The sequence below is a fragment of the Mytilus edulis genome, chromosome 1 (assembly GCF_963676685.1).
Source record: "Mytilus edulis chromosome 1, xbMytEdul2.2, whole genome shotgun sequence".
Classification (NCBI taxonomy): domain Eukaryota; kingdom Metazoa; phylum Mollusca; class Bivalvia; order Mytilida; family Mytilidae; genus Mytilus; species Mytilus edulis.
The window spans coordinates 107,585,657-107,611,358 of NC_092344.1; the positions used below are offsets into that span (position 1 = coordinate 107,585,657).

The 25,702-nt window shown below is 31.6% G+C and overlaps 2 protein-coding genes across 2 annotated transcripts in view; both read left to right on the top strand.

The window, feature by feature from the left end:
• The window catches only part of LOC139517322 (uncharacterized), a 204,817-nt gene that overhangs the window by 110,659 nt on the left and 68,456 nt on the right, over nucleotides 1-25,702 (top strand). The gene's annotated exons all lie outside the window — the stretch shown is intronic.
• Nucleotides 92-25,210, top strand: LOC139517287 (uncharacterized). The gene is made up of 7 exons (XM_071308196.1): nucleotides 92-236; nucleotides 6,969-7,152; nucleotides 7,682-7,872; nucleotides 9,984-10,193; nucleotides 15,869-16,156; nucleotides 16,762-16,871; nucleotides 18,866-25,210. The coding sequence occupies exons 1-7, from the start codon at nucleotides 104-106 to the stop codon at nucleotides 21,770-21,772; spliced, it is 4,023 nt and encodes a 1,340-aa protein (XP_071164297.1). The 5' UTR covers nucleotides 92-103; the 3' UTR covers nucleotides 21,773-25,210.

Sequence of the window (25,702 nt, forward strand, 5' to 3'; positions counted from 1 at the left end):
GAGCAGAAAATTAAAACAAATAAAATATTTCAAGTAAATGTCATATAACTGGTTTCATTTTTATTGTAGACACACACTTTACAATAGAATAAAATTAAAATGGATGACCAACAGGAAGCAAGTGCGCCAAGTTTCAAATTCAAAAACTGAAAAAATGATCAAAAAATCATTTTCAGTCTATGACATGACTGTTATTGTCATCAGTCTACTGTCATATTTGTTAGACATAATATCCGGTAAGAAAACGGTCCATCAGGATTACCGTATTATAAAATTACGTTCTGACAATTTCTTTTTGTTTCAATGTTTTGATCTTGAAAATGCTAAAATTATACTGTCATGACTATTGGCCTATTTTTAGAACATACATTTTAAGTATTAGGTTATCAAAATTAGCAACATCTGCAACTTGTATTTTCTAAATCATCCTTCATATAATATTATTGCTGGATCAAATACCCCTTTTCGCTATAATGTTGGAATTCTGCGAAATCTGCATGAGAATCTGCGCCGGTTGCACTATTGATGTTATACAACAATCACTTTTCCATTGTGACGTCAGATATTTCGTATGATGGGAACCTTTGTAATGTCCAAAAAATGGCAGACAAATGTGTTAAAGTCAGGCCTCGACAATAACGCTTGTCCGATTGTCCGGTACCAGAGGGAAAAAAGGTCGGACAAGTAAAAGTTGTATTAAGCTTGTCCATTGGGACAAGTACATTATTATTCTGCAGAAAATAAATTTAATTGAACTTTGATGATCAAAGTAATTAAAAACAAAAACAGAAAAACAAATATAAATTTGACATGTTTTTGTATTCTGTTTATTCAAATGCAAAGCCTTTTTCTTCAACATGTTTACTTGCAATCGATAATTTTTAACTGGTTCTTTGTCAGGTACATTTCAGTTAAAAGGTATACTATACCCGAAAACTATCCGAATCAATGATGCGCTTTGTAGATAAGGTAACTTTACAGGACAGTTCGTCACCTCGAAAGATTCAGCTTCAAGTGTAATAGACTGTAGACAGTTTGGCACCGTAGGAGACATATTTTGTAGACATGATTGATAGACAGCTTGACAAGGCAGGAGACATTTCGGGACCAAGACAAAACAGTACCTCATTTTACTACCTTATTCTGTTCCTTATAATAAATACCATACTGGTAATTTTTTTTATTTACCATAAAATTCACAAAATCATATTTGATCATAAGTAGAAAAAAACAATACTTGCAATATGGTGACCTGTAGTTGTTAATTTCTGTGTCATAGGCCAGTTCCGGGATACGGTTTTCAGACGAATCTGTCATGTGACTTCCATCACCACGTGACAAAAATGTATGCATAGAAAATTCTTACACATGTTGAGCAAACGGGTGAAAAAGTTTTATCTTATACTGCACTAAATATTTGGGAAATTAAAATCTAAAAGGATGATCACCCTCCCTCAGTCATACGACAATCACGATTATGTACTTACGGAACATTAATTATTTCTATACTACCCTACAAAATGACGTTTATAAAAGTGCTGGAAACTTTCAATAGAGCAGGGATACAGGCACGCCTTCTATCTGGTAAATGACGTCATAAAGGCGTGCGAAATTGACGATCTTTTCCGGTGAAAGACATGATTCCAGAAATGACCTATTTGGTCTCTTGCAGAGAGTTGTCTCATTGGTAATCAGACCTTATGATGGCTTATCTTCTTCTTTTTATTGATTGCATTTGAATAAGCTTTTTTCAACTTAAAAAAAAAGGATACAAACCAAATGAGTGTACATTGGCCTATCAGATGGTGCCTCATGTTTAGCATGTTTTGAGTCTGATGAGACTGGCATTGATGAAAACTAGAACCTATTCCTGTGACATGACTAGTTTCGCAGTTGTACTTGAATCTTACTTTTGAAAAGTATTTCAAAAGAAATAAATCAAATTCTGTTATATCGTTTAAATTCGTTTTGCTCCTTTAATCAGTCAGGGGTGGTACTTAAACAAGTGATTTCAAAATCACTTCTTTGAGTGATTTTGGCTGTGAAATATTTAAAATTTTTGCACAAACTTTTCAAAATCACTGAAACAAGTAATTTGAGAAGTTAAAATTTAATCACTTCAATAAGTGTTTATAACATTTTTTGGATATTTTTCCCACAAGCTTGATTTTTTTATTGGTAAAAAGACCAGAATTCCATTGAAAAAACAACTATGTACATGCAGAAATTGTCATTTGCTTGATAAGCCTGCCAGTGTTTACAGTTGATTTGAATATGCAAAAACTGGAATTATTTGTAGATCAGGACATAACCTTAAAATAAATCATTCTAATTCTAAAGAAAACCAATCAGGTCACCTAATACTGTTGACCTTTGTCTGATAGTAAGAGTAGTTAATGAATATTTGATTACAGAACAATTCCCAAGGGTACTTTTATAAGCTTTAGCGCACTAACTTACTGCCCAAGCGCACTGGTGAAATTGATATCAAAAGATAAAGGGATAATTGATTTATGTAGGAAAATTATAGAAAAGTTTGTGAAAATATGGAAAATCAATGAAATAAGCATTTGAAGATCAAAGAAAACACCGAAATCACTTAAATAGGTGATAACTGAATATAAAAAATCACTGAAATAGGTGATAATGAAATCACTTGTTTAAGTAGCACCCCTGACTGTTAATCAACTAAAAATGTAAAAAGGTTGTTTTTGGAAAATGACGCGTTAGCGGCATTGTTCCAATACCATTGACCAGAACAACAGGAAGTCGATTATTGCCTCCGCCTACCGCACTCGGTTTCATATTTACTATTTTACAAACTAACTGGTATCTGCTTGTATTCCGATACACTCGAACAAAGTGTTGTAGTCGGACGGGAACCAGTTTACATACTTTATTTTATTTACAACAAAAATGTTGACCTGTCCATAGAAAGGCTTGTATAGTCCGCGGTTTTATTCTCCAAAATTGGACCTTCCAGTGGGGGTGCAGACTATAGAGTACAATAAGCAAGAAATAAGAGAACAAGTTCAATATTCGCGGCGAGGTGGTTTGTTTACGTTCCGCCATCTTTGTTATTGATATTGTAGAGGGCGCTTTCATAATTTTTCAAACTAATAATTTTAACTCATTCATATTAATAAGTTATTTCTATTTAATATCAAAATAAAAGTGATAAATATAAAACTAAACCTTTCATTACAAAATTTCTTGTTTCTTTTCAATTCATTTAGAATTTGTAAACTACAAAACGTAATCGGTTATTGTTCATTCCGTTTTGGTGTTTCATGCCAACTTAAATGGTTTGTATAAGATTAAGACCCTTCAAACATTAATGTGATAGGTATATTAAAGACTGTTCTACAAAAGGAAGGAACTATTTCATTTTCAAAGTCGTATTAAAGTGAAATCTGTCATGTACGGATTTCGACTCTCACCGGTTAATCTCTTCTTTACGCGTGCTTTTTAAACTTCCTGTTGAAACATCGCAAGTTTCAAAATTGTTTTGTAAGTGAATTAAACTTATTTTAACAATCATGAAGCGTTCTAGAATCATTTTCAAGCAGTTTCTACTTCTGTTTGATGATCGAAAACAGGGTTTCTCAAGAAAATACCGCAAACGATCGCAATGAGACAATTAGAAAAATAAAATGGAAAACTATAAGTCCCTTTCAATAAATAAAACTTTCATGCAAAATAATTAGCAAATTTAAGGTGTTTTTTCTTCAGGAAAGTTTAAACAGCATTAAACCAACAATCCTGTAAAATGCTCAACTGGTTAAAAATGCATAAAAAAATGTCCAATACCTTTAATTCCTAAATATACCTTATAAATACACATTTAGTTGAGAAAAATAAATATATACAAAATGTACATGAACCCCCTAAAATGTGAATGTTAGTATTTTTGGACAATCTATTTAACTCTTTTTGCTTAAATACTGGAAAAAAAATTCTGGCAACCCCTTTTTTATTTTTACTCTTTTTACTTAGAATACTGTTAAAAATAAATATTTAACATGGGCGACGAATTGACTTTATCAGGTGTCGATTTAACCAGGTGACGATTTTACCATGTTTACTATAATACCAGATGCCGATTTGACCAGGTGTCGGTTTGACTAGAATTCTTTGAAATTACCTGAGTTTCATTAGAACTTTGATAACAGTAACAAAAAGATTATTTCCCTAAAATTTGTGCGAGAAGGGGATTCAGACTATGTACCAGTGAGAAATATACAACATGTACAAGCCTTTCTACGGTATTTATTTGTACAAGTCAGGTAGTCTTGACCTATTCATTTGTCTTAAAAAAAATCAGCCAGTTGTCATCTTCACTTCACACACACACACATACATGTATACGAATATCAATTATATGCTTACGAGACATGTTGCATTGTTAAACTAATTACGGTATGTAAAAATCAAGACTTGCATAAAAAATATCCCAATATTAGAGACGGTGGCGTCATTTTTCTTCAGAGCTTTCAGCTCTTTGATTAATAGAAATTTTTTGGACAAGTAGCAATTTCATTCGGACAAGTAAATTTTGGTATGTACTTGTGCCTACAGGACAAGTTGAAAAAAAAGTTATTGTAGAGGCCTGAAAGTGTATGTCAACAAGGATTTGTATAGTAACAAATCCTTGATGTCAATGACAGAATAAGTTACACAATATACTTTTAGTATCGCTACTTTGACATTTTATCTGCCATTTCACATTACTGGCCATGAATAACAGCCATACTGCCAACTCTTCCATAGGTTGTATCGTCCATACTTTGAAAAGATGTAAGGCCATACAAGGATTTGTATAGAATCACTATACAAATCATTGGGCCATACAACGAGATTGTCCATACTTAAGGGATGTAAAATAAATCATCATGATCATATTAATAAAGAATTGTGATATACATGTATACTAAAGTGTTATTAACTGACTGATTCTGTATTGGCACTGGTATAGATTCAAGATTTGCTGTATTGGTTTCGAGACCCATAGGGTTGAGGGCCAATACAGCTGACCAAGAATTTATACCAGTGCCAAATATACAGAAACAGCCAGTTCATAACACTTTTATTAAATATTCCAAATTTTTCAATTCAGACTTGTTCTGAATGCTGTACATTTATTACATACTTCAAATATGAATATAGGGCCAATATTTCTAATACGGACTGGCAATGTTGTGAATATAGGGCCAATATCCAATACAGACTGGCAATGAATCCTGAATTACATGCAGAATATATGTTTACATGTACGTATATGTACATTTTGGTAATTCAGGATTCATTGAATTGCCAGTCCGTATTGAAAATATTGAACCTGGCCGATAAGCAATATAGATCATGTGATTTAAATGACAAAGACGACGTCACCAGTATGACACACACCGTTTTGGTAGTATTAGGGCTGTTTTAATTGTATTATTTAATAAATATAGATATTTATAAACATAGATTCTACCACTGCATTGAGTGTTTTACAATATTTACCCACTTGAGACAGTTAAATTTTCAAATTTTAAACGTGAGGCTGTCAGAGTGTTTTAAATAATAAAAATTCAACTGTGGAGAACGGGTAAATACCATATTGCATGAGATTTGGTGGAATATGTTTCTTTAATGATTCAGTTTTGACAATATATGCAGAAAATTTTCAGTCTCTTTTTGAACAACCTGCAAAAAGATGTGTTCTTTTATTAGACACGGTCACCTATTTTCATGACGTCACAATTGAAAAATGAGTAAATTTGACGTCATAATCCAATTTTGACCAATTGCAATGAAGAAGTGTCAGAAAAGAACCACAAGTTGATTGAATAAAAATAATTAACAGGTCAGGAAAGGGATAAATAGAGTAAGACTTATTGAAGATAACTAATTTAAATGAAAACCTGTGCCAAAATAAATTTTGAGTAACATATTTACATGTTTTAGTGTTATATACATGTAGAAATTGGTTTTTAATGTACTGACCACTCACAATAATATTATTCTTACTGCTACATGTAGATCATATTTTTAATAAAATCTTCAACATTTTCTTATACAGACATCTTTATATTGTATTAATTGTTTTGTAAAAAAATACAGCAGAAAATCAAGCAAGCTCTCACGTGAAAAAGTTTTTACTTTTTAGAGGTCCTTTATTTCTTAATTATTTTAATGCAACTATTAATCCATATTTAAACTTTCAAAAAGCAAAATGATGATGATCACAACAGGACATTTTGATAAGTATTATTTAGGTTTCTTTTTTGTCAGAAATTGACACTCTTGTTACAGTTTATATTCAAAAAGTTGCCTATCATTCATGTTATAGTTGGTTGACTTTTAAGAAATTAGATTAAAATTGAACCATCTAGATGTTATGTTTAAAAAAATTAAACGTACTGTATAGATTTTCCTGGCTTAAAAAAGGAACATGATTTTTTCACCAACCCTATCACTAATTTTGAGCACAAAAACATACATTTTAAAATGGATTCTGTCAAAGAGCTTTTCCCCACTAATAAGCTGCTGTAGTATTGCTTTTTTTTAATCAAAATATGTGACCCACGTGCACTTAATTCTTGATCAAAAACATGACAAACAATCATGAATTTAGTCATAGATAAATTGCAAATGGGCTGGAGTGTTGGTAAAAAATGTAAAATCACAATATTTCCTACATGTTGATCATGTAAATTGCAACAACAACAAAATGTTAAAAAAAAGCCTGACCTGATTTTTTATAAAAAGACATTCCTATTTACATATATTTTTATGGTCAAAATGATGGCCCACGATGCAGTAGAATTTATACAATGTATACTGCATTTATGTGACTTTGTAGTATAATATTTCATACTTTTATGTGTATGCATTTAGGACTTAGTATTTGTTATAAAACTGTTATTAAGGTAAATTAACTTTAATTTCAATGTGTTAATACTGGTTTTATTTTATTGCAGATATTTTTATAATAGTAGTTTTCTACTTGGATGGACATTATGTATGGGGTTCCTTAAGTTTAGCATTTCTTGCTCTTTCATCAGTTTCCATGTTATTGTTCAGCTTCCGCTGGCACATTACAGACAAAACCCTGACATGGAAAAACTTCTTACCACATGTAGTTTTCCTAGCACCATTGCACAGGTGAGTCAGCTTTTGTTTATACTGTAAATTCAGAAACTATTGTTTGCATATTTTATTATTGCCATTTTATTATTGCCGTTTTATCATTTTAGACTTAAATGCGATTTTAATATTTGCGATTTTCAGAAAAATCATGTTTTATAATTCTTTTAAAAAAATTTCAAAATGCAAGTTTAATCTATTGCGATTATAAACCTATCGCATTTTTAGCAATAATCAAAACAACGCAATAATTTCTGAATTTACAGTAATTACAGACAAAATCTTGACATGGAAAATCTTCTTACCACATGTTGTATTCCTAGCACTGTGCATAGACAAGTCTGCTTTTGTTTACATTTTGCAGACAATTCTTCTGGCAGAGGAAAAATCTCTTTGCACATAAGACAATTGAATTCAAATGAGAAAACTAACCGCATGATTTATGTACGAAACTAAAAATAAAAATATTTAAATATGAATAAATATATATACATTGTATGTACTTACAACGACCATAAAAATGTATATATTTTTTCTTTCCTTTTAGGTATATTGAAGTACTGAGGTTGGGATATATATCCAGAAAAACCAAACAGAAAGATGATCTTGATGCTGCTTTGAGGGCTAATGTGGATGTTTCACTACTACGGCTTATTGAAGCCTTTACCGAATCGGCACCACAACTTGTATTACAGCTCTATATTATGTTAATGTTCAGTCATTACAACTGGCTCATAGGTAAACAACTCTATAAACATGATAAAATAACATTTTGCAGTCAGAGCTCAGACATAAACAAGTCGATTTCTGTTTTTGACTTAAAGAAGTCAAAACATGTATTTATTATAAAAATGTGTTTTCAATTTTAGACTTATCTAAGTCAGAAATTGACAGACTTGTTTAGGTCTATTTATGTTGATGAAAACACTTAATTTCACTTGGTGGCCAAAGTACACCACCTATGACAGCAAAAACCTGTCTGGGAGTTCACAAGGACTTGAGCTATCTATATTTAATCATCTAATTGAACATCCTTACTAAACACAGATGTTTTACCTCATTAAGTGTGGTTCCAGGTGGTTGCATTGTAAGGTTATTAAACATTATCTCCGACTTTTTAGACTCTCATTCATATTTTTCTTTAGAAGACAAAGTATTGTCTTTCAATGTTGTCATAATTTGATTTAGATGCATGATCTTTTTATAAATATGCGTGGGTCTTGAAGTTAACCAATTTTGATAACTTATCGACTTGTAGGAGTCGATATTTGCAACTTTTTGATTCTGGTCAATTATTTCTTGCTTAACAATATTTGACTTATTACAGTCGTATTTTGTCTTGCATTAAAGGGAGACAAATCCTAAAAGTTACAAATATAGACCTTGATGAGTCAAAAGCAGATTCAGACTTATTTATGTCTGAGCTCTGACTGTTTTGTGTTTTTGTGTTTTAGAAAACGTAAATTTATTCAATTTCTCTTTTTATTCATCCATCAAAATTTTGACTGGACGTTTACGGTATGAAAGTATACAAGCGCCCGTCTATCCCTCTGTCTGTTCGTCCGTCTGCCTGTCGGGCATAATCATGTCGCATCGTAACTTGAGAATGACTTATCCAAATTTCATGAAACTTAATATAGTTGTTTCTTATGATGGTCAAGGAAGTACACCACTAATTCATGGTCCCATTGCTTTCTATGTTAAATTCCTCCATTTCAAGCAGGCACACCTCTTTCATTTTAAGTTCAAATAAAGTGGCAATCATTGCATGTCAAAGCAACACTTTATGGTGTCTTCTACTGAAAAAATCAACATACCTTTAATTGCATATAAGAAAGAACTGGTTCCCGGAACTTCGGATGTACCAAAACAGGTACTTCAGATGTGACAAACAGACAAAATGTACCCTCTTTCTAAAATTTGGTGCAGTTTTTTTAATATTTAAAATTAAAAGTCCAAAAGTGTTCTACAATGATCACCAGTCCTTCAGCTTTCATTTAATGCCAAAAATACCTAAATATCCTACATATTTTGAAAGTTACACTCATGTGTAGGAACTATTTTGCATTAAATATGTACTACTTTCTGGTATGTGCTTTCTGGCCAGGCCCGAATTAGTGGTGTTACACCTCAAACGATCTGTATACTTTTTGGTGAAAATACGACTAAAACTTTTTGAGTTATGGGACTTTGTATCTAAAAAGGTGTGTGTTTTTTTCACATGTCGTGCCGTATCTCAAAAACGATTTATGATTATTGCTTAAAACTTTACACATTTCTTAGTTAAAATAATCTAAAGATCTATTTACTTTTTGGTGATGGTTCAAAATTTTATTTTTGAGTTATTGAGTATTTTGTGAAAAAAAGGGGAGGGGGTTGTCACATGTCATGCCGTATTTCAAAAAGCGATTTATGATTATTGCTTAAAACTTTACGCACTTCTTAGTTATATTAATCTAAACATCTGTATACTTTTTGGTTTTGATTCAAAATTTTATTTATGAGGTATTGAGATTTTTGTAAAATAAAGGGGGGGGGGGGGGGGTCACATGTCGAGCCGTATCTCAAAAACAATTTATGATTATTGCTTAAAACTTTACACACTTTTTAGTTATATTAATGTAAAGATCTATATAATTTTTGGTGACAATTCAAAATTTTATTTTACAGTTATTGAGTTTTGGGTAAAAAAAAAAGTTTTTTTTCTAAATTATATTCCATTACATTTAGATGAAATGATTTTGTTTCATTTGATAATATTCAATGAAGAATTTAGAAATTTAACTTACCATGTTTACAGAGTAAAAACTTGCTAACGGACAAGTATAAATATATGCCTTTTATTCTAGGTGTATCTACTGTATTGTCTCTCACATCAGTAGCCTTTTCTCTGACGGCCTACAGTGATGCCCTGAAGATGGCCTACAAAGAACATCACACCAGGTCCTGGTTTGGTGTTACTATACTTACAATATGGCAGTCATGGATGTTGTTGTCCAGAGTTACAGCACTGGTTGTCTTCTCTTTGGTTTTCCAAGCTTGGGTATTCCTAGGAATGGGTTTGTAAATTTTATTTAATTCATAGACCTCAAAATAAATTTCAAAGTATTCCCTAAAGGGAAACTCAGCGATTTTTTACTTATCATCTAAATATGTTCATCTTAAAATAAAAAACACATTTACAAAGTTTTAAATTTATATTCCTTCTAAAAATTAAGAAAATCAAGTATTTGTAACCTTTTTGGTTGACCTACGTGAGTGGGTTGTGACGTTTTAGCCCAATTTGTTGAAATCTGGGAAAAAATAATATCTGTTAAAGTCTTATTGCTTATCTACAATTAACATAATTAAAAGCGCACAGATGACAGATGGTCGTAGTTATTAACCACACTATAAGAATGAAAGAAAATGAATATGCGTGTACAGTTTTGTAATGATTGAATGAAACTTCCTATATAGATATGAAATTATCTAAATGTAAATATTTTGAATTAATTTCATTAATTATTGTTGAGATTTTTTCTTAAAATATCTGTTGAACATTTTTACTGATATTGAACTGAAAATTATTAATATTTCTGTTTTATTTTGCGTTATAATTTTAATAACAATTAAAATGCAAATTTATTAAGTGTGAGCAGAGTATGTTTATTATTTTGTAAAGTCATTGTATATTTCTCGGTTTGAGGTCATTTCGTTTACCTTGGAGCAATTAAGCCACAGGTGTGAATTCAAGTGTACACAGGTATGAATGTTGTTATTTGGAAAGGATAAACAGAAAGAGTATGCCGTATTTAATTCACTAAGATTTAATACACGATGAGAATAAAGATTCAATAATTAAATTGTGTAAATTAATTGAAAATAAAATTTAGATTCATAATTCCGAAAGTGTATAAAATTAAAATGAAACAATTTTTGATTACTTTCTTTGCAGCAATTAGCGTAAAGATTCAAATATGAAGTAAAAAATAGCACTTTTAATCTTCAATAAAAAATAAATGTAATATTTCCCAATTTGATAAGGATATATATACCATTGCACATCTGTTTGATATACCGTTTACCGGAATTTCTTAACTTGTATTCAAATCTGCCTGTGTTTAAATGCTAACAATCGTAAGACTATCACAATTTTAAAGTATTACATTGAAAAAAAATACAACATACAACATGCATGATTTTTTTAAGTTTCTTTTTAACATTTCATTCTTTCATAATTGAATTCATTGGACAATCATTTACACAAATTATTTGTGAAAAGAATACCAATTATCGTTTATTTCATTAATGGATATACATACAATATAATAAATCTAAGCTAATGCATTATTTTGTTGGAGGATTTAAAAAAAAAATTCTATGATAATATTTGTGCAATGCTGAATAGGATAGCCGTCATTAATCCAAATAAGTAATACAGTAGTTGTAATAAAACTTATATTTTAGTCATGTATAACTGATATTGACGAATTTAGAATAGTTCGTCCCTACATCGTTGTTCTTGAAACAATCTTTACTTTAGTATACATGTAAGTTTCCTGACGTATAACATGTATAAGTGTCATTGAGGATGAGCTCCAGAGAAAGCAGACTAGTAGCGTTTCGTTAGTTTGTTTGTTGGGAAAGGAGAGGACATGCAACCACTTGTACAGATAAATGACAGAATCACCATACAAGCTTTAATAGTCAACACAATCAGAAAGAGTTCCCATTGTCGGACGGGGAATATGAAGGCTTCCAAGAATGAACAAATGACATGTCTGACTCTGAACAGTTAGTAAACAGACTTAACAATGATCTATAGACATCGACTGCTTGTTCTTGATATTTGTAACAGTATGCATATATGTATACATTTTTGAGAGTGAAGAGTTCTAGTGTCTGACGAAAAACTAGATTCCTGCAGGGTTATATCTTGCCATACGTTTATATTGGTTTGTTAGGTGATCACTCAAAATCGTTATTTAAAAATCCTGTTTGTGAGATGTAGAGTCACTTCAATACCGAAATTTCGTCTATATATTTCACAAGTGTATAACACGGAGTAGCTCTGAAGGTACATTATTCCCATTTTGTTTGGGTGTGAACCATCGATGTTTTCAGCAATATCAAAGAATAAGATGATGATGGTAGAAAGAACTATGGGTGTCATGTGGGAAATATTACATGCATATCGGACCATGAGTTGTCAATCTGTATGAAAAGATTTCCAATACAACCATAGTGAGAAGGAATGTTTACATGCTATACTCTCGTACTAGTATTACAGGGTTCTTGTGTCGTTTACCTTAGACACACATCTTTTTAACGATGTTTTAAAAAAAAGACAGAACCAATTTAATGTCATCTTTTCCTATTTTTTAATATTACAATAAGTTTTTTATCTGGCAAGAATACCCCTAAAGTGGACAATCAGTTTATTCTTTTTTCTGTTATTGAATACCAAGAACAAAAATAAATCCCGAAATTAATTTGAAACTTTGATACTCAATAGTTTTCCAGCAAAATATTCACATCCCTTGGGAATAATTAGTGTACGTCCAGTGGCATATATATATATATCATGCATGTCGGAACAGGAAATTTGGCATATATAAAGTACTTTCAGAACCATGTTCACATTATTATACATTATACCCAACAATTGTGATAATGACGAATTCCTTCCTTTGTTCGAGAACAATCTTATTGAAATATAAATCTGTGATTTTACTATGTCCATAACTTCAATGAACCAAAGCAAGTTATACATCGACCTATATTTAATTCAAATTGGTTCTCTTCTTCTTCTTCTTTTGGTATACAATAGTCCATCGACATCCCATGATAGCATACTGTTGGCATATGTGGACTAGTCTATTTTACAAAACTTTTACCCCAAATTAAACCAAATGTATGTTTCTTTCTTATGTTCAATGTAAAAATGTATATAATCTTAAATTGCAACTAGGCCTAAATTAAAATATTGTTTGTTTGCCCTTTTCCGACCCTATGTTTTGAAACAGGGTAGGTAGGTAGGTAAAATATTTTATTTTTTTCCCCAAAAAAATAACTTGGCTCGGTATATTATTTGTCATGGGTAGGCAGGTAGGTAAAATATTTTATTTTATAGATACAAAATCTGCATAATGTCATTTTTTTGTCCGTTTTGTTTTGGCAAATAAGTTTTCCGCTGGGACTATTAGTTATGAAAAAAAATATATAAGAGATAACTTTGTACTGGTAAGATAATGTTCGGGCAGACATATATTACTAGTAGAAAAAGTCCCTAGAGTGTTACAAATTTCGTGTGTGCCTTTTTTTCCAATAAAAATGCTATAAGACTTAAAACTCAATTGTCACATATTTTGCATCACATTTATAAATGATCTGTATGGAAAACTTGGCGATTTTACTGCCAGATATTCTCCACTTTACAGGGTTTTGTCACTTTTGGTTCATGTCAGATATAAATAATTTAGCGGCATCGTTAACATAATCATTCTGATATGCGGATCACAAAAGGCCATCCCTACATAGAATACAACGTCCATTTACAAATTAGTTTGTACACACGTTAATACTTTTGTATCAAACGAACTTTTTTGTAAATGAACCCTGCTCTTTAACAGTTTGTTTAAGTTTAAAGGTACAGAGTAACATACTTCATATCATGATTTCAGAAAGCGTTCAACATCGATTTCAAACAAATGCTTTGAAACTTCAAATGCAAGTGTTCATGTCAAACGCTCAGGTGATACCAAACGGACTGGACCTTATACGTAAAGATAAAACCCGAGGATTCCGGTAAAAAGTTTTGAGCGGGAAATACAAATATAAGATTTTTGGTAGGAACAAAAAATAAAATAAAATAAAATCTTGCTGGTAAATACAAATAAAAGATTTTCAGGCGGAACGAATTGATAGGGTCGGTCGGTAAAGGGCAAACAAACAATATTTTAATTTAAGCCCTATCTATAGTTCCGTAACATTCTATCCAGGCGTATAAACGAATGGTCGACAAGTGCGTACATTTTTGTTAAATCAATATTTCTTGTATGTTTCAAACTGTCCTTCACTTTTGACAACGAGTACTTACATTTTCCCAAATTTACCCTTGGAAAAAATGTGTAAACAGATTTTTATTTTATCAAATCTTTTTTGGGGGAATTATTTAAATTTTTATAAATAATATTCTTTACCATGTTTACACCAGAAATATTATTTATAAACAAGCGTATGAGTTTTAGTAATGACTAGTATATACACCTGATAGTTCAAAATGGAAAGTTTCAAGATATCGGCCGTGTACACTGATCAATACCCTCAGAAGTGAAATAATGCATGAACTTGCAAGTCCGACAGGAAATTGCTTGAATACCTGGACGTGTCACCTCACAATACCTATGGGATTAATATTTTTAGCCATGCTGGTGATCAGACAAGGGAAGGTCCGAATTTATTTACATAGGTTTATTACATAAAAGAATTATGAACAAATTAGATTTTCGAAAACAAATTTCACGGAACACTTATTTATGATCATTTATGACTTTGAACTTTAACTGTTTAACCAATTCCCATATAAACAGTTTAAAAACGACAGACCTTGGTTATTTATAAAAAACAAAACATTTTCCTTACCAAGTTAGTTAGTCGGATAAAACAACCGTATGATTGACAAGATATCGACACACAATTACGACTAAATTAGGTTACTGTAGTTTTGGTCCTTTGTGGTTCATAGACATATCTTTGTTTCCAAATGGAGAAGATGGTCAAAATGGCAGCACGCAGAGAATTGATACTCTAAAATTAAATTTGGTGGTGATCTCTTATCTAGTAGAATAAAACTTTAATAACTATGAATTTGAGCATTTTTTTACAGAATGGACATACTATCAATTTTTATTCTCTTTAAAGGGAACCATAACCAAAGATATATTTTAAAGCAGATCAAACTAGATAGTTTTTATGTGTCGACAATAAAGACAACAACACTCATGTTTTTACCGCATAGTATCTGTTTATTGGGTCTACATGTTTCGCCTAGTAGATATGCATCATCAGGAACTTTATTTTCAAGATGACTGTGAATACCTAGCGGTATCCACTCATTTTTACCCTACCGCACGATCACCACTTCAGGTGTTGGTTCACTCGTATTTTAATTTTTTTATGCCCCACCTACGATAGTAGAGGGGCATTATGTTTTCTGGTCTGTGAGTCCGTTCGTCCGTCCGTTTGTCCGTCCGTCTGTCCCGCTTCAGGTTAAAGTTTTTGGTCAAGGTAGTTTTTGATGAAGTTGAAGTCCAATCAACTTCAAACTTAGTACACATGTTCCCTATGATATGATCTTTCTAATTTTAATGCCAAATTAGAGTTTTTATCCCAATGTCACGGTCCACTGAACATAGAAAATGAAAGTGCGAGTGGGGCATTCGTGTACTGAGGACACATTCTTGTTATAGATAGTTTTTAGTCAAAATAACAGGCTCAACATTAATATCTGGACATCTTGATATACCAGTACTTTTTTATGATGATCTTTAACATTCTTAGTGATGTTTTCTGCAAACATCAATGCTCTGATGAAGTTTAATGAAGAATTAAACAAACAGTGTTAAGGTTTGACTTCAATTTGCACATACATATGTACTGTCTTTTAATCTAGTAACTAAGTTATATGATTCACTCTTGCTAACTTTAAACTTGTATGATCAAAGTTAGTTCATAATTATTTTTTTTACAGGAGTACACTGGATATTTATGACGTTTTGGATAACCATGCAGAATGCAGAATATGGAGACTCAGCCTGTGAGAAACGTTTGTTTAATTCCATTTCTGGCTTCATCTATATCTTCTGTTTCCTCAACCTAAAAGAAGGTCCATCTAAAAGTCGAATGGCAGCGTTTTACTGTTTTATCTTGGCTGAGAATGCTCTCATGATGTTGTTATGGTTTATCTATAAACCAGAGACTACACCAGCATGGTTAGAGATTACCAGTTTATCTCTAGTGTTTGGAGGCTTTGTACTTGGTAAGTATAGAAATAGAGGGATTGAAATATCATATTAAAAGAGTAGTTCTGAAATAGTACAAAAGGATATCTATTCACTTACAGGTTCGTTTATGCTGTGAATGTGATGAATTGTTTATTTTAGAGGACAATTTTGATTTCTTGAAATTGAACACCATATTATTTCAGTTTTTAAGGAGAATTCTTAAAGTGTGTAATATTTTCAGAAGCTGCATAAATACTTCAGTAGAAGAGCAGTTCCCAAAGATTTATGATTTTAATTTTTGATAAAAGAAAGTTTTAATAGAAATTTTCTAAAAATATCTATCAGACTATAGAAACAGATTACACCTCTGTGTAATACAATATTTCTTGCTTTCCACAGTTATATGTTCACATGTACAATATTGAAAATATTAAGACCTGGAGTAATTTAACTGTCTCCAGAAAAGAATTTTTTATCACACTCAAATCATGACCCAATGCAGCAATTGTCTCTTTACAAAAAATTGTTCTTGCAACAGACTCTTTACAAAAGTTTTGTCTTTGAATAAAAAAATTATGGAGGGGGATGTAGGATTATAAGGGATAATAATCTTTTAAAATGTGGATACATGTATTTTCAGGAGGAATTTTAATGATTGGATATTACTGTTGCTGTCATCCTACTGGTAGAACTGCAGAAACCAAGAAAGATCTTACAGCATATTGGTTTAAAAGAGCCAATTCCTTACCTGTAAGTTTATATATTTACCTTTAGCAGGGTTTAAGCTAGGATTTTGAGGGCTTTAGTCACTTTTGCGCGCTATTAAAATCAACCTTATTTTGTGTATAAGCAATAGAACCATGATGTATAGTACTAGCTTCATCTTTTGACTTAGTCAGATTTTAAGGGATTGAGGCACCAGCATGATTGGCAGTTATTGTATGATTTGACTGTATTGGCTATTATTATGAAAGATTCTGACATGGAATCACAATTTCTCTTCAGTTTATTCCAGGGGTCATTCCTGAACAACAAAAGTTGGGATTCTATTTTTTTAAACAAGGAATCACAGCAGAAATCAATTTGCAATGATTATTTCACTGCATAATCATTATCCTTATAAAACGTCTAAGTCGATATTTGGATATCCTTTCTATCAAGTTGGAAATGTATTATATCCTTTTTGGAACGATTATAATGACTGAAAGGAGGTTGTAAACAAATCAACAATAGATCACGTTTACTACTTTCGGTTTTAAAATGAAACGAAAACGGGAAGTGACACGTGGATAATAAATTCAAAACGAGTCCGGATTCATCAGGAAATTATTATTTTTCGATTTAAATTCCTTTAGTAAGAGATATATATTTGTCTCTCTCGTTTAATTGATTCTAAACAGAGACATATAATACAATGTATTGTATTATGTCTCTGTTCTAAATCATTTCGTATTTTACGTTTTTAATGTCTATAAATAGTCAAAGGGATACTTTCACGCATGCGTAGAACACAATACAGGAAGCACCTGTTTAAAACATTTCTCGTGAACTTTTTGAATAAACACATGAAAGTTCTTTATTTTAAATGGAAATTGTTGAAAGTTTTTGATGAAAATTTAAATCAAATATGACGAAAATGCCTTCGAATGACGAATCTACGACAAACTAACTTTAGATTGTGATCGTTTGGGAAATATTGAAATTCAAATGCGAACTGTCCGGGTTGTTACATTTTTGATTAAATGACGAAATTATACTCCTGGTTGTTGAAATGGCGACTGACTGATTTTCCTGGGGAAATAATTATGATGGTCATTAAATTGTGGGGTTAATTAATAAATTACGGATAAGTGACCCATCTGATGGCGATAAGCGGATTAGTTGTAATCACAACTTGTAACACCTGTTGAAAATGTTAATTACCTGGAGGTCATAAACTTGTCAAAAACATGAAGACGGGTAGATTTATAGTTTTTATTGCGAATTTTTTTTTTACACTTTCAAAATTAAAGTGACGAAATTAATTTGAAATACTTTCGTCAATGAGAAAACCCTTTCGTAAAATACGAAAGTGACGAGCGCTAGCAAAATCACTGCCTTTAGTGAAAGAACCTCTTTGAAAAACAAAAAAATCTTTTTCATTTCCTATGATAATATAACACACTGAAATTATATTCAACAAGATGGAAGCACTAGACAATAAACATCAAGATTGAAATACAACATTATTTGTACTTGGTCAAAATAGATAGCACGATGTTATGATTATTATTGAAAGTTAGAGTTTAGCATTTGATGAAAAAGTACAGAAGGGCATAACCAAGTACCAATGGTATCTAAAAAAAAAAAAGCAAAAAAGAGATGAAAACAAATATGGAATCATAATTAGCACTTAAACAAAAATTAAAAAATATTCATGGTTTTTCATTGTCTCAAATTTAGAATACATATTCTGGCAAATGCATGTAAATGAGCTATAAATACACCCTGCTTTATACTTGATTAGCACACTGAGTCTTGATTCCTAATGTGCTTGATCACAAGGTAACAGTCAACTTCTACAAACCAATATTGAATCTTTGACAAAGAAGTAACAGATACCAATTCGAAAGTCTAATCCTTTCCAGCAAGGAATCAGAACTAAACAAAGCTCTAATTAGAGTACACAACAATATTATAAAGACTTCTGCACAGTTTCATGCTTCATGATTTGTTTGTTGATTTTATATATTTTTCTTTTACAGGACAGAAATAGAGATCCCATATTTCCAATGAACAATTCTGTGGCAAGAGTAGCAGATTGGCTGAATGCTTCAATCAGTCTAAGTACCACAGAAACAAGTAGATACAGTAACCTTGATAACATGTCATTAAATCTATCCATACCTGATATTTTGAAAAATGGAACATATTACAGCAAAACTGATACACCAGATTCCAGCAAAAACTTGAATGATTCCAGATACAGTTTTGGCAGGAGGTCAAGAAATAGAAATCATGATTGGAATGGTACTGTGACATCTACTAAATCATCATATCTAAGTACATCAAGTTCAAGACCTTTGATCAACTATTCTCCACCATCTGTTAGTTATATAAGTAATTCTAAAGACACATTTTCATTTTCTAACCATGTTTTATTAGATCCAGAAAGGAGTGCTTCAGTTGCAAGTCTATCCAACTCAGAAAGAGCCTTTGCGCTGACAGGACAGAATGCAAAATCTCCTCAACATGAAATCAGTATTGATGAAGATAGTTTTTATGCTCCCCCTGAATACAAAGCATCTGCTTGTAACTTATCTCCCTTGGATCCTAAGAAATTATGGGATGAATCACAGAATCGTCTGAACAATACCGCAAATCAAATCATACAAATCATAACAACAACAAATCTCAAACGTAGAACAAGCGAGTCACAAATAACATGGAGAAAACTAGATACTGGGGTCAGTGATAGCAATCAAAGTCAAACAAGACAGAAATATGGCAACAGTCTAAACACAGATAATAAACATTGTGACAACTTGCAGCAAATAGCCCATGAATATTATGAAAACAGTAATCAAAATGATTACAATGGGTCAGGGAGATCATTGCAGTCCTCTGATGAAGATCTTTTAGAAAGTAGTAACAAAGAAAACATGACTCCTAACGATAAATCACGGAGGTTGTCACACCAATCATCAAGGGAATATTCTTCAGTAGACTATGGAGCATCCACATTGTCAAACTTTTTTGGAGATATATCATCGTTCCATGTGAACAGTCCAGAAGTTGGGGAATACTATATGTCTTCTGCATCACAATCTAAGTTAAATTCAATAGAGGAAGACGGATCTGAGGATTACAACAATAGCTTACAATCTTGGTCGAAGAAAATGTTAAACAGAATTCAAAAACAACTACATGATGGTACATCAAGTACAGAGTATCATACCTCTGACACCACACCGTCACTTACCAGTAGTTATGTCCAGGAGGAGAACACTCGTTCAATCAATAGTTACGGAACCAGCTTGTCCAGTAATCACACATCTCAATCTAGATTGGAGTCTTCATCATCAAACTTTCCTGAAATGTCTAGTTCATATATTCACGATTCATCTGAATTAAGATCTAGAATGTCTACAAGTGACATCGGAGAAACAAGTGGCTCACTATCTAGTGGTCATAGATATAATAGGTATTCTTCTGCAACTGACAAGAGCACAGATGATAGTGGATATTCAGTAGCTAAATCTCAATCAATGAAATGTTTGAATGGAGAAAAGCTGCAGAATAGTTTAACATTTGTCACAAAATTGGGAAGTGATGGTGAATTTTCAACAAAGCTTGGAAGTGATGGTGATTTTCCTGACACATTCAACAGAACAAATTCTCACAAACAATTAGAAAATGTTGCATCTGATGGTAAAATAACATCAGATATGAAAAATGCAAAAAGCTTGCCAGGGTTAAGTTACCTGCTAAGTGAATCGGATACAACATCATGGCACAGTGACAAAAGTGTCATCAACAAGACACCATTACACAATGAAGAAAGCACTTCGTTCGAAGACATAACATTAGCAGATGATAGTGCCACAGTACTCAGAGAGGATCATAAATCTGTTAGATTTGAAGACCAAACACATATTAAATCTCTGCAAAGGAGTAACCTGACTCCTGTGAAAGTGGCAGTAATGAGCAACTCTCCATTCCGTCCTGGTAAAATAATAAGAGAAGACTTGACACCTGTGAAATTAGAAAAATTCAGCAATTCCCCATCTCGACCAGGAAAATCTTTACTTAAGAAGTCATCATTGAGTAAGCCATTACATAGATCTAGTCAAGATTCAACATTATCAGTGTCAGAGTTTGATGATTCACCACACAGACTTGGACGTAGTATTGACCTATTTGACCGTGAACGTTATAGACACAGCGTGGCTGACATTACTGATGATGTTTTTACCAAGTCATCAGACATAGAAGTCAGACAATTAGAAAATTCTCCTTATAAATTTAGGTCTAAGGATAACTTTGACTATGAAGAGAGTAAAGAGAATGTTTATGGTAGTCAGAGGCGCCAATCATCAACATCCAGCCAACACAAATACTCCTCCGAACCTAAAAACAGGAATGGTTCCAGATATCTATCAGAAGTAGAAACTAACAAAACATACAATGTTCAAAAGAATGACAGTTTTACAAACATTAAACCAAGAACGATTCTTGATGATTTTAAAAAGAAACATGTACCACGGAATACACAAAAGAAGGCTCCTGCATACACTAACGACTTGAGTCTTTACCAGTCGGAGGCTGCCACCAATCCATGCTATGCATACTCGGACACAGAATCAGAAGCAGAGATCAGCAGAAGATCAAATAAAGATCTTTCCAAAGATCAAAGGGTGAGACGTCACTCAAGTCATTTTCGTACACCTGTCCAAAATGATGGAAAGAGACAGGTATTAAGAAGATTAGATAACACACCTGGATTTTCACCTATATTGACAGCTGGTGATAGACAAATAATACAATCTTCAGAAAGTTTGAATGGTGGAAGTGTGATTAAACCAATTGTCAGTACTCCTAAGATAAATTCAGACTTTTACAAAGAGGGACTTAGGTATATAGATGATAGTCCTGGAACGATTGAAGTGTGAAAGTTTGTAAATTTTACATTGGTGTGCAATAACTTTTTAGCTATGCATCTATAAATCATGCAATATAATTTTAATAGTACATAGAATGATATATGATGAAACATTAGATATGATGTATACATACTATATATATGTGTGCATAAAAATGTGCCATTTTATTACGTCAATACCAAGCAGCATTTTTAATTTGAGTTATATATTAAAATGTACAAATAAGTAACTTTTTATTCAAATACAGTGGAAAATGGTAGATCTGAATACCACATCTACCTCAAACTATAGAAGTAAGTCCCTTAAATAGAAAAATTATTCAATTTTGGCAGAAAAAAATTTCTTCCATCAAACAAAAATCCATATCTTATTGATCATGACTTTTTCAGTCAGTAGATATATAATTCAGAAATCCATAAAGGTCAATGACTCATGTATTCTAGAGATGTAACAGTTATAAAAAGTACTGTAATGAAATTAATAAAGGGAGATAAATATATTTCGGGAGATTTTAGGAAATGGGACATTATTTTTTCATAAAGCATTTTAAACCTTGCACTCTTTCTATCCCATTTATTCATATATCTTTATTTCCTATTTATAGAGATTACATGAACAATGCAACCAATTATATTAATTAATAAATGACAAACTGACTAATAACTGTTTTAACCTTTATCAGATGTATTACTTATTATCCAATTGTGTGATTATTCAAATGAACTAATACTTGAATAATGTAATCTTATATATACTTACTACAATCAAAACTTTTTTAGTATTTATCTGTGAATGCTGTTTAGCTATTTTTCAACAGCCTCTTTCCATGTTATTAAATTTCCACATACACCTAATCGCTATTTATTCCATTCTGGAAACGTTCTAAAATTACACAACTTTTTCATCCAGTTTTAAGCTACCTGGGACCCGGTTTAAACAATGCACCATGCATGATACTTTTTAATGAGACCTGTTTATACTGTAAATACTTCAAACAAAATATTTTTTTACTTCAATTTTAATTTCGAAAAAATGGATCATACTCTATCAAAGTTTCCTAATGGTCGCTTTCTAAAGTTTTTTCTCCCTCAGCTCACTACTGATGACCTCTATTATCGGCGGCATGACCCAAACAGGAAGTTGTGTAAATGACTGTTTTTCCCGGATTGGACTAAATAGTGATAAGGTGTATTGCTTTCTTAATGTCTCAATTTTTTTCTTTTATTTTGAAACAGTTATTATATTACTCATATTGCTTTTCTTTTGTTTTTTATATTTTTTGTCTAAGTTGAAAGTTCACTGTAAATTGTGCACACATTGTATATAAATTTTTACAATGTCAGTAGTATCTATATGAGCAATTACTTTACATTGGAACTTTTATTAACAGTGCTTAGTCATCAGTTCTAGTGCTTTTAGAGGGTCATTCAAAACGCAACAAATTGTGACATCATATTTTTGTATGGGTTTTTATTGTCTTTCTTTGCATATTGGGTGTAAGTGAAATTAAAGATTGAAAAGTTATGAGTCCAAAAGGAAATACCAATTTTATTGGACAATGGAATTGACTTTTACCTCCTGTGAAAATTAGTGTACAATTTTTAATAAAAATCCACAGTAACTATTCTCTGATGAGATTCCTGACTTGGGACAGGTACATTACTGAATGGCAGGGTATAACTGGTTTTTAAAATACTCAACCCTCTCTATTTTTATCTTGAGTATTAAAAAAAAGCGTGAAAGATGGAAGATATTTCAGAAAAGACCATTTAAATCAACAATTTGATCCATTAGCATAAAGGCAAAACAGTTTCATTACTATGCTAATAGTGAAGAGATGTTCATGGCTGTTAAATTTGTAAGTGGTTAATGGGTTCAAAATATGGTTGTAACTATATGCATCACTTGGACCATGCTGTCAGCACTTTCTGGCAGCGATATATTTTTTTTTTTCCAACCATGCTTGTTCATATCTAAATTATTTTAGCAAGATTATAGGGTACCAGGTACTTGAAATGTTAGGTTGTAGGCTTTTTTTTTAATGCAGCTTTAAATCATTATAATTTTTGGGAGACTAATTTCGTTGATTTCGTGGGAATGTTAAGAAGGACAAATTGTCTATATGCTAGTATGCAGACTTTGGCAAGTCCATAATATCAAATATCCACAAAATATGCAACTTTTCCTTAACATGCTTAATCCAGGATAAATTGGCTTCAATGAAAATAAATGAATCCACATTAGATAATACATGTATTTTAAATACAGAATTCTGTAAATTCAGAAATTATTGCAAGCATTTATTATTACGATTTTGTCATTTTAGACTAAAATCCGATTTTAATTTCTACGATTTGAGAAAAGTCCTGTTTAGTTCATATAAAATATTTCAAAATGGGAGTTTAAATTATTGCGTTTACAACTTTAATAAAAACCTCGCAATAATTTCTGAATTTACAGTATTTTGTTGATTTTAAAGCAGCGGCTGAATCTCTTTCTCTGTTTACATTATTGTAATTTTCATCTTGATCCAAGACATGATTAAATATAAATGTGCCAAAATATCTTATATGAACAATGAATGTGAAGTAATATCATAAATATTGTTTTTAGTACTTTATGTATTGTGTGACATGTATACAAATCTGTCATATGATTTGGAAATTAAATGTTAAGGTTAAGATATTGTATTTATACATGTTATATGTCATTTCTAAACATCTACATTCATGTCATGACATGTTTATTCAAGTTCTCAGAATTATAATGGTATACTATTCTTAGCATCCATGTTTATCTATGTTTCCACTTTCATAACCATCACCATTTCTCATTGACCAATATTTAAGTGTTTTCTTGATTTTGATACAAAAATTTTACTTTCATGTTTATTTTGAAGTTTCACATCATTCTTAGGTTCTTGGATACAGCATTTTATGTAAAAAGATGTGTCTAGCATCACTCTCATCTTCTAATGATAATCACTTAATAAAAGAAATACAAAGGTTATTTTCAACAATATTATTACTTTTGATGTACATTAAAATATGAGCAAGAGCAAACTATTGTTCAAAGAATGTGTGATAGGAGATTAATTATCAAATCTCATCATGTCTATACTTCAGAAACATACAATATCATTTATAAAATTAGAAACTCATACAATTTTATCTTGTGACTATCATCATATACAAATATATACACTAATAGTCTGAAGGTCTAACTCAAACCTCTCCAGAATTGAAATCCCTTAAAACTACCAGAGTTAATATTTAATGTTGTATACTATAACAGCATTTTTTGTGTTCTTAATAAATATTGAAATCATGAGTTTATATTATAAATGGTCCAGGGAATTATTAGATATTTTATGGTCCTGGGAATTATTATATATATATTGTGAGTATATTGTAACTTGTAGTATTAATAAATGTAATTACTGCTGTATTTGTTCTTTTCAATTTTTATCTGCAAAGAAACTTGTATGTTGGAAAGAATACGGGATGAATTATATTGAGAATGGAAATGGGGAATGTGTCAGAGAAACTAACCCTATCAAAGAGCAGAAAATAGCCCAAGGCCACCAATGGGTCTTCAACACAGTGAGAAAATCCTGCTCCTAAGTCTTCAGCTAGCTCCTAAATAAAAATGTGTACTAGTTCAGTGAAAATGGATGTCAAACTAAGTCTGAAACATAGATGAACTAAAATAACAAAAAATTATACAAGGCTAACAAATGCCAGAGGCTCCTGACTTGGACCAGTTAAAAAATAATGCAGCAGGGTTAAACATGTATTGTGACATTTCAGACACCTCTAATCAATGTAGGATAAATATAAAAACATACACAGCTAAACGTACAGTAAAACTTAGTTTAAAAAGTCTGATTCCCATGTCAGATTAGGTAACTGAATGAAAATATACATGAAAGAAAAGGCC